The 14,358-nt window shown below is 35.7% G+C and overlaps 1 protein-coding gene across 1 annotated transcript in view; it reads left to right on the forward strand.

Moving 5' to 3' along the window:
• The window catches only part of Hacl1 (2-hydroxyacyl-CoA lyase 1), a 45,065-nt gene that overhangs the window by 13,750 nt on the left and 16,957 nt on the right, over window positions 1-14,358 (forward strand). Inside the window, exons 8-13 of the mRNA XM_027947813.3 lie at window positions 192-304; window positions 2,359-2,494; window positions 5,964-6,069; window positions 7,522-7,605; window positions 8,798-8,899; window positions 10,955-11,109. Of these exons, the coding sequence (XP_027803614.1) occupies window positions 192-304; window positions 2,359-2,494; window positions 5,964-6,069; window positions 7,522-7,605; window positions 8,798-8,899; window positions 10,955-11,109 (696 nt within the window). The remainder of the gene's footprint in view (window positions 1-191; window positions 305-2,358; window positions 2,495-5,963; window positions 6,070-7,521; window positions 7,606-8,797; window positions 8,900-10,954; window positions 11,110-14,358) is intronic.

Consider the following 14,358-nt stretch of genomic DNA (forward strand, 5'->3'; position numbering starts at 1 on the left):
TTATTTAGAGACAGGGTCTCACTGAGTTGCCGATGCTGAACTCGCCATTCTCCTGTCTCAGCCTCCCAAGCTGCTGGGATTACAGGCGTGCAGCATTATGCCTGGCTTCTACCTTTTTATGTATTTGAAATTTTCACAGTAAGAAATTTTGGAGTTGGCCTGTTTTAATTAAGAGAGCTGTTTATTTGCAGGTACAAGGAGTGCTGTATGCCACCTCCTGTTAGCATGGCAGAAACCTCTGCTGTGTGTATGGCAGCATCTATAATTAGGAATGCCAAACAGCCCCTTCTCATCATTGGGAAAGGTAACGTTGAATAGGACTAAGTCTTGCGAGGCATTTGAAAGAATGCTGATTCTCTTTAGGAATTATTTTTATTTATTGTCTGCTCTAATGTTGAAACTGGAATAAGAGTTTTCTTCATCTTCATTTTACATTATTAGTTTTCAGATCATAGAATTATCCTTGATTGTCCAGAGATCTCTTACAAGGAAATTATTACACTGCTTGGGACTTAAGAGTAAAATGATTTTTTTTCCTATTATAAAAAATTTTGGGAAAATCTAGAAATATAGAAGAAATCTCTTCAACCAGTGATTTTTAACCCTTATACTTTTCTATTCCTTTTTTCATTGTAACATTTTCCATCATCTTAAAATTATTTTCTAGACATAATTCTTAATGTCTGTTCACATACATATTAATACTTTACTGGTGAATATTTACTGTTAGTTTATAGTAGCTGTGATGAAAATATCCGTGCCTAACGCTTTTTTTCCTATTTAGGATTTAAGACAGATCCCCCCAAAGAGAATCGACTAAGTCAAAATATTTTTAAGGCTTTTGGTATAAACTGTTAATTGCTTTCTCCTGAGCTGTGGTACCAACCAATTTATACTCCTATCAGAAATTTATTATTGTAAGGCTGTTGGGATCACCTATGACCATGTTAATCAATTATACATTACTTAGATATCACATAGAAACTAAAAATAGTTTTAAAGAAAATGGTGAACAACTGAAATAATTCTGAGTTGAATGCATTTTATGATGTATTTTGGCAAGCATTTGCTCTGAGTCTCAATATCTCACTTGTAAAATAGGAACATTAACTCCCTCAATAGGGTATAAACAGCAACAACATACGCGGAAAGCACTTAGTGGGTGCTAGTTTTCATTCTTCCTTTAATAAACACTTGATGAGTACTTATGATAAGGCAAGGATTATAAAACCATTCATGAGGAATACAGAAAAATAATGATTCCTACCTAGAGGGGAATAGGCCTGATACCTGATTACATGTAAACTCTTAGTGTGTAAAGAGAGGCCGAGGTGGCTTCTCCAGGAAAGCAGCAACAGTTTGCCTTGTGTAGGTGGTGCAAAGACATTCCAGAAGGCATGGCACAGCAGCTATACCTTGACAAACTGGGCAATAGTTCACTAAGTTTCAGGGAGAACAGAGACAGTCTAGGAAGAGAGACTGAGTGTACATCGACATAGAGGTAAGAAGGAGAATAAGGAAACTTGCTGCATAAAATCTAAAGTATTTTTCATTGTGTATATATGAGAAAGGAGTCGGGGAGATTCTGTAGGGGGAATGTGATATTGGATCTGAAAGCACACTATACTATTTAATAGGATTCAGTAAAGAATTTAAATTCCAAATATTGATAGAATTCTGCTAACCATGAAAAAAGTATAAAATAGCTAAGAATAATAGTGGCCTTGATCAAATTAGAAATGGAATCATTCCTATATTTCATCAAACATTCAGTGTCTTAAATGTCAAAGACATGGTTACTCTTCAGGCATATAGTTGTAAAAAACAGATATATATCCCATTCAAGTTAGCCCTGTACAGTCACAGCATTGTAGAACCTATAGAAAGATCTGGGGAGCCTTAGGAATTTAAGCCCCCCTAGACTAGTGCAGACTGGATTTGCTGGTGATGGAGAGAGATGTGTGAAGATAGAGGGAGCCTTTCTCTTTCAGGGCAGAGCTCCTCCTGCCCACCTGGGCCTCCCAGTAGATACAGTGTATTTAGTAAATTGCCATTAGTAGTTCAGCAGGATGATGGCATGGAACAGGTAAGTGATGTATCAACAAGAGATGCATGGTGTAACTTTTGTTTATTCTTCAGATTAATCTAGAATATTATTGAGGGGAAGTTAGAATTATTGCTTTCTTAAGCACTTTAAAATACCAAAGATAAAAACCATAGTTAGTTTATTTTGTTTTTAAGCCCATGTATAAGCAGAAGGAAAGTATTTGAGATCTAAAAGCAATTTCATGTGAACTATTTTTATGGTCCCAATGCCAAACTTAACTAAATCATCTAATACATTTCCATTTCTTATAGGTGCTGCTTATGCCCACGCAGAAGAGAGTATCAGGAAGTTGGTGGAGCAGTGTAAATTGCCATTTTTGCCTACCCCAATGGGAAAAGGTGTTGTCCCTGACAACCATCCAAATTGTGTATCTGCAGCCAGATCCAGGTATATGGCATTACACATTTAAAATACAATATCATGGCAAATTTTAGGCTAACTTAAATTGTTTTGTTACCATAATGCATCTAGAGAGAAGTTCTGAAAGAATCATGTAATTCTAAGACTACTTGCTTCTTTTGGACTTTTCAGTACTTTAAAGATGATACCGAGTCTCCTCAGGCTCTTGTGGGTTTAGTCGAAAAATCTGCAGTCATTTGAATCTTTGTTCTCTTATGTAGTAAGTTCTTTTTATCTGTCTGCTTTCAAAATTTTTCTTTATCTTTGGTTTTTAGCTGTTTAATTATGATATATCTGGACATGATTTCCTTTGGGTTCTCAGATCTTTTTGAATCTGTAAATTTTGTCTTTATCCAATTTTAGAAACTTTTTTATGGTTATTTCTACACCAATTTTTTGCTCCTCCTAATGGAACTCCATTGATACAAATATTATACATCTTGATTTTCTCCAAGTATCTGTTCACTTGTTTTCAACCCTTTTGTTTCTTACATTTTATGTTTCTTTGCCCAGAATTTCTATCTTTAAGCTTATTTCAAGAATATTTTTCTTTATTCTTCATGGAACATAGTTATAATAGTCTTTATTTAGTCTTTATTGCTTTAAAGTCTTTATTTAGTAATTCTAACATCTGAGACTTCTTGGATTAGCATGTATTTTTTTTTTTTTTTTTGAGAATTGTCACATTTTTCTGTATTGAGTAATTATGGGTTATATCCTAGATTGGTTAATAATAGGTTGTGAGATTCAGGGTCATATTAAAATCCTTTAGAATGTTGATTTGTTTATTTGTTTAGCAAGCAGTCAACTGATTAGGTTAGGTTAGGTTCAGACTGTAGATTCTCTTTTACTTAACTCGGGGCACTAATTCCAGAGTCAGTTCTGCTTCAGAAACTTTGCTATTATGTTTTGGGTCTGTTTGCAATTGCCTTGCTTTTGGGGGTAAGCCCAGACACTTGCTGGTTCATATCCAGAATTGGGGATTTCTTTTCTCTTCTCTCTAGGGTCTCTCTGGTTTCCACCTCCACTTTCTTTTTTCCCAAAAGTGCCTTTCCCAGGCCCTTGCTGCAGCCTTATAATACCACACAGCTGGGCAAGCAAGAAGAAAAAAACAATGGAGACTGATCCCATACTTTAGACCATGGGGGTGTGCTTTTTCTAGTTCCTTTTACCTGAAAAATGAGATTTATCTTATATTTTTGGCTGCTGGGGAAAAACCACAATGAAGTTCTCTCTAGCTTTCAGTGTGAAGCGAAGCAAGTGAGAGAGAGAAAGGTGTGTGTGTATGTGAGAGAGAGAAAGAGGGAGAAACGGAGAGAGGGAAGGTGTGTGTGTGTGTGGGGATGGGTGTGGGTGGGTGTGGGTTTGTGAGAGTGGCGGTGGTTTGGTGGTATCCTGATCCTCTGGCCAAGAAGACAGTATTTATTTCTAGGTTTTTGCCATCTGCAGTTCTGTAATTAGAACTTCCGTAAGCAGCTTAGCAAAACCCGTCTCAAAATAAAAAATAAAATGGCTAGGGATGTGGCTCAGTGGTTAAGCACCCCTGGGTTCAGTCCCTGTACCAAAAAAAAAAAGTTAAATGTCATATTTGCTGCTTATGTTTTTTGTTTAATGCTATTAGATCATGCTTTTACTTTTTACTCAGTATACTTAGGATAGTAATCAAATTCTTATGTATAGTAGTCAAATTAATTCTTATACTATTAAGTGTATTTAATATTGTAACTTAGTTTGAACTGAAGTTTATCTTCATTCTAACTAGATTTTGAGAAGATAACATTAAAGACATAAATAGTGTAAAAAGTATTGCAAAGGATTATAAATAATTGAATTGATAATTTAAAGAGTTGTAGAGTATCGATAAGCTAATTCATCCTGCAATTTGCAGTTTTTATCTGTTTGTTAAATTAGTTTCCCTAGGATTGACACAATGTATGAAGATGCTTTTTTGAGTAAATACCTGATAGCTGAATTTCTATGAAAAATTGCATTCAGCACTGAAGAAGACAAAAGCAATAAAAATAGATTTTGTACAGCAAGAGGAAAAGGGAGTCAGCCAGAAATCAGGACAATGAGGAGTAAAAACAAAACAAACCTCATTGCAATTATGATAATAAAGTGTCTCAGAAAAAGGCAGAAACATTCTGATTGGATTAATGACAGCAACTATGTGCTATAAGGGCTATCAAAATGACATAACTTAAACACAAGATTGAGCAAAGATATATGAAATAAACATAAAGCAAGAGTGGTATGTTAGTATCAATGTGGATATCAAAATAAAACTCATTCAAAGATTGGAAGTTATATTAGAATAAGTTCTTTATTAGAATCTAATAAAGATTAGAAGTATTAAGGTGTATAAAATAAAACTATTAGTAATACACTTGTATAATATTTTGGAAAGCAATTCAGGAATATTAATTGATAGTCTTAAAAATGCCTACTTCTAGAGTGCTGGGAATGTGGCTCATTGGTAGAGAATTTGCCTCGTGTACAGTAGGCCCTGGGTTCAATTCCTAGCACTGCCCAAAATAAAAACAAACAACCCTCCTTCTAGGAATCATTGGGAAATGTGCATTAAGATTCAAACATAGATGTTGGTGTTGTGGCTCAGGAGTAGAGCATTTGCCTAGCATGTATGTTGCCTGGGATTTCATCCTCAGCACAAGGGTAGAAGGGAGGGAAGGAGAGAAAATATGTGCAGCCCCGCAGTGGAGAACATTAAATAAATTGTGGCATATATGTTCAGAAAAACATGTAACTTTTAAAAAATTTTACTTAGGAACTTAATGATAAAGAAAATGTTTATGATAAGTGAAAATATGTGTGGACTGTATTATGTAAGCTCAGTTATATAAAAATATGCTTACATAGAAAAAAAGACTAGATGAAAATATGCCAGGATATGCATAATAGTTTACAATTAATAATATTATTGAGATTAACTTGGCTTTTTTTTTTTTCCTGGGTTTTTTTTTCAAGACTATCTACAGAGGACTTATGTTAATTTTTCTAGTGATAAAGTAAATGGATTGTAGATACAGCTTATAATAATATTTATTCTACTTAATTTATCTTTTAGATTACTATTTAAATAGAATGGCTTTATAAATTATTTTAGCTTAGATGATCAAATTTACCCTGGAAGCGAATTCATAAGTTTAATATAAACTCCAAATTATCTAGACATTAAAAAATACTTCCAAAATTAATTTTAGAATAATTTAATTAAGAGGGCTGGGATTGTGGCTCAATGGTAGAGTGCTCACCTAGCATATGTGAGGCACTGGGTTCAATCCTCAGCACCACAAAAATAAATAAATAAATAAATTTAAAATAAAGATAATGTGTCCACCTAAAACTAAAAAATAAATATTAAAAAAAGAATAATTCAAATAAGAAATATAGATGTACTCTTTGTATTATATTCTTTTTTTTTTTTTTTCTTAAATAGGGCTTTGCAATTTGCTGATGTGATTGTGTTATTTGGTGCTAGACTGAATTGGATTTTACATTTTGGACTCCCTCCAAGATATCAGCCAGATGTGAAGTTTATCCAGGTACTCAGAAAAGATTTCAGAATAGAGCTGTCTGTGGTTCATCGTTCTTCCTCTCGGCCATTATCAGATCTGCTTTCTTCTTGACTTTTGTGAAGAACCTTTTCTCTTTTTACAAAGGAAGATTTTTAAAAATTGTCTAACATAATTAAAGGCCCTAAAGTTATCTGCCTTTTTAAACCTCTAAAACATCATGTTCCAGTTTACTTCTGACCAGAAAACTTTTCAAAATAAAGTTTTGAAAAGCAAAATCCAAGTTCAAGTATATTTAAAGGTTGAGAATCGAAACTCAATAGGATGGTAGATAAGAATGAAATATTCAGCATTGTTATGGAGTGAGTTTTTCTTTTAGAGCCAAAACTTTCACTCTTTGGTTGGAAATCTCTAAACTACTCTGCTTTTACCTATGTCATTAAACCGTGTCTGAAAAATACTCTTACCTCTTTTGATTCTTCTATCATTCTGACCCTCTTTATAATCCAGTTTCTATACTATAGGAAGAACTACCTATCTAGTAACATGAGTGAGCTCTATTTGTCCTATACAGATTGGCCTCATTCCATTTAATGTTTAATGACTCAGCTTCAATTATAATTTTCTCCTAGCCTGCCATTCAGTTTTTTAAATTTTATTTGTTCCTTTTAGTTATATATGACAGAACATATTTTGACATATTTGCCATTTACCTCTTAAGGAGTCAGCTTCTAGTAGTCCCTTTCCCACATGGGTCATTGAGAACTAAAAATCACGAACAAGATTGTGGATTATACCTGGAAGATGCTGCCACCTCCTGACTGCTTGTCTTTTTTACCAACTAATCTCCTTCAGGGTAGTTAAATTGTTCCTTCTTGCAAAAGCCATTTTCACTTGTTCCTGGCTGTCCAGAAATGGAACCTCTGAGTAAAGGGAAAATAATCAGGCCATGCTTTAGGAGTGTTTCTTGGAGTGTGTTCCCTGAACCACCAGCATTCGCATTGCCTAGAAAATCTGTTAGAATTGCACATTTTTGTACCCCATCCCAGACTTAATTAAATCAGAAACTCTGAAGTAGACTCCTGCAATGTATGGTTTAACATGTCCACTAGGTGGTTCTCATACATGCTCAAATCTGAGAACCTCTTCTCTAGATTGGAATCTTAAGTGTATTTCATTCGAACCTTATTATCAATTAGATTCAAAAACTGTAATTGATCAGCTCAAATGGATTCCTGTGGGTATAATGGGACAACACCAGAATTCCATAGAGAATATTTTAAAATGAGAAAAAATGAGGAGGTTCTCTATACTAGCTATGATACTTGGAATAGTTTTATGGGTTTTTACTTTTATTGAGGAACTTTTTGAGTTGAAAATCAAATTTTATCATTTATGCACAGTCCATTTATTCAGCTTTAATTGGCTTAAAGATTTTGAAGAATAAACATGACTTGTTCTTCAGCCTTTTTTCTCTTTTAGGTTGACATCTGTGCAGAAGAATTGGGGAATAACGTGAGACCTGCTGTGACTTTACTAGGAGACATAAATGCTGTTACTAAACAGGTAGGAGCTTTTGCCTGGATTTAGTTTATGTAGATTGAAAAAGTCAGTTCTTGAAAATATTAATCTTGATTACCTTGGTGACAGGTCTGTTAATATCTGTTTTAAGCAAAATTTATGATGGAAAACTACTCTTTTTCTAATATTTATTTTTTAGTTGTAGATGGACACAATATCTTTATTTATTTATTTTTATGTGGTGCTGAGGATCAAACCCAGGGCTTTGCACATGCGAGGAGAGCGCTTTACCACTGAGCCATAACCCCAGCCCCAGAAAACTACTCTTAATGTAACTGTGAAATTTGTTAACTCTAACTTCTTGTGCATAACTCATATTCATGTAAGTTAAACATTTTGGGAAGGTACTTTAAAAGTACCTTAAAGTCATTCAGTAGGCAAACAGGGATTTATTAAGTAAGATCTGGCTCTACACACTGGAAAAAAAATTAGGGTGTATTTTGTTTTTGTTTTGTTTTATTTTAGTTAATGAAGAGCATTTTACTATCCCAAAGGCCTGTAATCAATGACTTGTCCAGGTTCTTATTATTTGTATATAACATATATTCCATTGTAACAGGAGATAAAATATTGTCACATTTACTACTTGATTTTAGAGAATATTTGTTATCATAAGTACACAGTATTAAGATACATCTCCAATCACATATAAAATCACTGTGGAGTCTATTTCAGAGGACTCTGGGTATTTACCAGCCTTCCTATAAGGATTCTAGGTAGGGAGTTAATTTCCTTCAGTGTCAAAGACTGAAAAGGCTTAAGAGCCCTTGCCTGTGAGATGTGGAGGAGGTGGCACTTCACTCTGTCCTACAGAAATCCCAGCATCTGGCAGAAATTCATACTGACCCAAACAAAAGCTTACCATCTTACCCATTTATCAGTTGTTTCCTACCTAGAAGAAAAGCAGAGTATGAGCAATGTGAAGGGTAGAATTGCATAGCAAGCAATGTGTCTTCTTCAAGAAGAGATTTTTAATTTTAATAGGTGTAGATGGTCAGGATGCCTTTGTTTTAGTTTTTTTTTTTTAATGTGGTGCTAAAAAATCAGTGCCTCACACATGTCAGGCAAGCACTGTGCAACTGAGCTACAGCCCCAACCCAAGAAGAGATTTTTATATTAATGTGATTTAAGTTTATTTTCAAAAAGGAAAGAAAACTTTTATGTTTTTTTTTTTTAGCTTTTAGAACAGTTTGATAAGACACCATGGCAGTATCCTCCAGAGAGCAAGTGGTGGAATACTCTGAGGGAAAAAATGAAGAGCAATGACGCTGCATCCAAGGTAACGTGGGACCCCCTGAAAGTCAAGAACACCTCAGGTTCATGGCTGACTTAGTTCTGCCCTAAGTCACCATGCTGTGCAGAATCATAAATGAAAACCACAGGGCTTGGAAAAAGGGGTTAAACTCACAACTGTGAAAAACTTTGTGAAACAAAAATAAGGTAGGAGGAGCCTAATACAAATGGTAGCAAAGTTTTAACCATGCTTATGTAATAGATACATATATAAATATGGGTACTTGAAAAAGACATGAAGTTTCTTGTAGAATTGGACATCATCTTGGCCTGCAGCTTGTCAGTTACTGTGAAGTGGTAGAAGGAGGGTGAAAGTTATAACAGCAGATGCAGGTGGATGTGGCTTATTGCCCCTCAGTTTGATTTTGGCACAGAACATCAGTTTAGTGATCTTTTGAAACCTTAAGTCCTGGGGCATGTCAAGTCTTGGTTTTCTGCCTTTAAGTTACAAGTCCTTCAAGGCATGCAAACATAATAGATAGCTGTTTCATTAAAACTGAAAATTTGATCCACATATTGCCTTCTTTTTTATTTAACTTTCGTATTGCTGCTGAAAATTCTTCTGTGGTTTTCTTCTCTGCACTGATGGTTATGCCTGACAGTGAAGGCTTTGGAAGGGAGTCTATCTATCCATTACTATCACTAAAATGAATCATTTCTTCTGGATTTAGTGATTTCTGTTTTAAGTGTTTGTATATTATTCTTTGTTGTGCTTATTCTTTGATTATGAAATAGGTTGTTCCTGAGGTGTTCACTATTTTATGTATTCAAATGTGTCTTGGTTCAGCTGGGTGTGGTTTTCTGTTTACCTAGTGTTTCTTGCTGGTGGAATCATGCATTAACACATAACACATAAGAAAAGCAAATTAGGGCTGGGGATGTGGCTCAAGTGGTAACGCACTCACCTGGCATGCGCAGGGTGCTGGGTTCAATCCTCAGCACCACATAAAAATAAAATAAAGATGTTGTGGCCACTGAAAACTGAAAAATAAAATATTAAAAAATTCTCTCTCTCTTCTTTTCTCTCTCTAAAAAAAAAAAAAAAAAGCAAATTATGCACATTTAATTCCCTAATATGTTCATGGTCTTGGAAAAAATTCACATGTTCAAAGCAAACAGAGCAGAATTGATTATACCTGATTTTGTCTTACATCGGAATTTTAATCAGTAACTATTTCTCCTATCAAGAGCTAGTCTCAGCCCTATTTTCTAAACTGTGATATAACTAATCCCTTCTTTTCCCTAGGACTCTCCATAGTTTAAGATGAATGGAGCTTGACTCTCTTCTCTGGTGTAGGAGTACAGGAAGGTCCTTAGTCCATCTTGGTATAATCTCCAACAGAGCATAGTAGCCCAGGCAAAGAGGTAGTGCTAGGGACAGATGAAACTTGCTGCTAAAGGCCCAGGTGGCTTTCTGTCCGCACTAGAAAGCATATGGATATACAGAGGCATTTGTAACTTGTGATTTTTGCTTGTTGTTTTCCCCCTCCATTTAGAACTCTATAATGGTGGATGTAGTACATCTCCTTTAGTCTCCAGTGTATGGGGAACAATCAGATTTTAGCATTGTCTTCTGTATTCCTAACATTTTATTTTTAAATTTAGTGCCATATTTTAGATGAAAATATTCTGGAATAAAAATTTTATAAATAAAAAGTTTTTGTAAGGCAACATTATCCTAAGAGTGCTTAAATAAGATTGTTCAGGTTTTGTTTAATTCAGTGTATCTTAGCTATCTTTAATGTACAACTTCTTAGAGTCTTTAATATGCTCGCCTATATTGTGGCTCTCCAGGAAGAAGAATATTCCCTGGTTTATTTGATTGTATCCCAAATTGGGACTGTGGGATACATTTTTCTTAGCATATTGTCACAGGTTATTTAGCTCCTGAAGAGTAACCATTGTACAGCCATTTGGAAATTGGGTAGCCTCTAATGATTAACTAACTATTTCCAGATAAGTTTGTTAGTATATTATGGATACTGGTTATTTTCATTGTGTCCCAATCTAATTTAGAGTATATTTCCCTCTACTGTTTTAGGAATTAGCTTCCAAAAAATCCCTGCCTATGAATTATTACACAGTATTCTATCATATTCAAGAACAACTCCCCAGGGACTGTTTTGTGGTAAGCGAGGGAGCAAACACCATGGACATTGGACGCACTGTGCTTCAAAACTACCTACCTCGTCACAGGTAAGACTTTTGAGAAAGAAATTATAATTGATTATGATGTGTTTAATTTGAAACTATCATAATGTAGATTAAGAAAACATTTTAGGGAGGGCAATGTGGTAGAATAGAGGTACCATTCATTTGCCTGCTTCTCCACCAGATGGAACAAAAACAACAGGTATATAGCTGCATATTGAGGTGGGTGGCCATGGGAGAGCACTGGAGTTCAACAGTGGAGACAGACCTAGTAAAACCAGGTTTTGGATAATAGAATATCAAGAAAAACAAAGCATCCCAGCATTTATCACATGGCAATATGACTTGAGGAGGATTGGGGGAGTATACCCTTAGCAGAGGTATAGGTAAAAGAGAATCCCAGCAAACTATTGATGCAAAATTTGAAGCCTCACAGAAATAGTCTAAACAGATAAGAGACCTGGAATCAGCATGGTGAACTAGCTTTGGAGAAGGAGTTCACTGCCTCACCCAGCAAATTCTCAGGGTGCTGTAATCAGGAGCCATCTTAAGAAGGGTCCTGTCAGCTGAGCTTTTACTACTCTGGGGGTCAGCAATCCCTGAATCTTCCCATCTCCAGGCCATTCTACTGCATTACCTCACAGGTGGCCACCTCATAAGACAGTCTTGGCTCAGGAGAGTGACTTTGACACAAACCTGCTGAGGGTTCTATCATGTGGGAAATGTAGACTGTCATGCAGAGGAGAGCAAAAGGTGCTTCCCTGTAAAATCAGTAGTTCAGGGAACCTGCCCTCTGAGTGTTAGAGAGTGAATAGATGTGTGTTTCATGAGGGAGTCAGGACTCAGGACATCAGGATCTTGAGGGTTTACAGATCTTTGCAACCCTGTTGCCCCTCTCATCCTTCAGAGGTGATGAGACACACTGCAGCACCATCATTTGACTCATAACTCTTGGGAACACTGTACCTATGAGAGTTCCCTGCATCAGAGGCACTTGTACCCTATCAGATTATTCATTGCTAATAAGTGAATATGATGCACAGGTGGGGGACTTTGATCTTGGCCCATGCCTCTCCCTGTGAAGCACCAGGAACTGAGCCAGTGAATAAACAGAAAGCAAGAACTTCATGCCATTCACTGTGATTGAACAACAAGTATCAGAATCTCTTTTCAAGTAACAGATCCAATATCAACAGAGCCTGTGGGAGCCTCCATCACCTGAAGGGGGCTTCTACTCCCATGGTTGGAGTAACCACAGAGGGCACACCCCACATATTCTGCTCTCTATACCACACCTGACTGAGTTACCAGAGGACTTAAACTCTTGAAAGACCTACAGAAGCAGTGGGTTCTTCAGAGTTCCTCAGACTCTGATATGGTATGCACTGTGTCTATACCTACTAATCACAGCCAAAGAAACCACAGGGAGATTACACCATGGAATCCAATTGAAAATAAACTCAACTTTACACTACAGACCAGTACCTAAGAACACAGCATTAAAAGAAAGCTGCTTACTAAGAAAACCAGCATATAAATGAAACAGAATCCATCCCAATAGATGTGTAAATCTCAACATAGAAACACAAGACATATGAAAAATAAGGTAATATGACATCTTGTAACATTCTTAACTCTCTAGGAACAGATTCTGACAATGTTGATGTAGATGAAATTCTGGATAAAGAATTCTAAAGAATGATTTTCTGAAAGCTCATTGGAAGTCTAGGAGAATAGATAAAGAATTGAATGAACTAAGGAAAACAATGCAGAATAGGAACTGGAAATTCAGTAAAGAGGTAGAGATTCTGAAAAAAGAATCAAACAAATATCTTAGAAGTGAAAAGTTCAGTAAGTCAGATAAAAAAACTCAATTAAAGCCTCAAAAACAGATTAGATCAAATAGAAAAAAGAATATTGGAGCTTGAAGACAAGTCTTTCAGTATGTTATATTTAAATAGAAATTTTAAAAAGAATAAAGGAAACTTACAAGATCTCTGAGACACCATTAAAAAAAATCAAACATCTGGCTCAAAAGCATACCTGAAGGTCAAGGGCATGAAAAACCTGTTTGCTCCAATAATAAAAATTTCCCAAGTGTTGGGAAAGAAATGAACATTCAGGTACAAGAGGCATTTAGAACCCAAGTAGAGATAACCAGACAAGAACCTTTCCATAATTTATTGTAGTTAACTGCCAAAAATACTGGCAAGAGAAGGAATATTAAAATCTGTGAGACGTTCCAAGCCACCTTTAAAGGTAGACCATGAGACTAAAAGCAGATTTCTCAGCAGAAACTCTGAAGGCCAGGAGGGTACAGAAAGACATATTTCAAGTCCTGAAAGAAATTAACTGCCAATCAACATTACTATACCCAATAAAGCTCTATCTTTCAGAATCAAAGGAAAAAATAAAGATTTTCCAAGATAAGCATAAACTAAAGGAATTCATGACCCTAGACCAGCATGATGCTTAAAGGAGCTTTTGGTATGATATATTCTGCTTTCATTTTTGTTTGATTCAAGGACTTTTTAAATTTGCTTCCTATGCCCAGAAGAGGAAGAAAGATAAACACCATCATGAGAGTATGAGAAAGAATACATCCCACTAAAAGGGTAGCTATGCCTATGAGACTTAGGAAAGAATCAAACATTATCAGTAGAGTAAACCATTAAACTTCAAAGATGAATAAGAGAGGAGAAATAAACAAAAACTCAAAACCACCAGAAGACGACCCAACAAAATGACATGAACAAATACATACCTTTTAATAATAACTCTTTTGTTTAATTGAGGTTGAACACAATACCTTTATTTATATGTAGTGCTGAGGATTGAACCCATCACCTTACACATGCTGGGCAAGTGCTTTGCTGCTGAGCCACAACCACAGCCCCTCATTAGTAACTCTTAAATGTAAATAGTCTGAATTCTTCAATTAAAAGACAAACTGACAGAATGAACTTTTTAAAGAAGACCCAGCAGTGTGGAGTCTACAAGAACTCACCTCACCTGCAAAGACATACAGATTAAATGGATGGAAAATTATATTCCAAACAAATAGAATCTGAAAGAAAGTAGGAGTGGCTAAATTTATAGCCAACAAAATATTCTTTAAGACAACATCAGAAGAGACAGAGAAGGTCACTATATATAGATGAAGGGAACTGCCGCAGTCTGGCTGGGCACAAAATCACGAGCCACCACACGGCTTGTAGATTCAAACAGCAACTGTTTATTCCTGAACTCACACCAGCCATCTACAATCACATTCTGGGGAAATCCACGTTCTCT

The sequence above is a fragment of the Marmota flaviventris genome, chromosome 1, assembly GCF_047511675.1.
Source record: "Marmota flaviventris isolate mMarFla1 chromosome 1, mMarFla1.hap1, whole genome shotgun sequence".
Classification (NCBI taxonomy): Eukaryota; Metazoa; Chordata; class Mammalia; order Rodentia; family Sciuridae; genus Marmota; species Marmota flaviventris.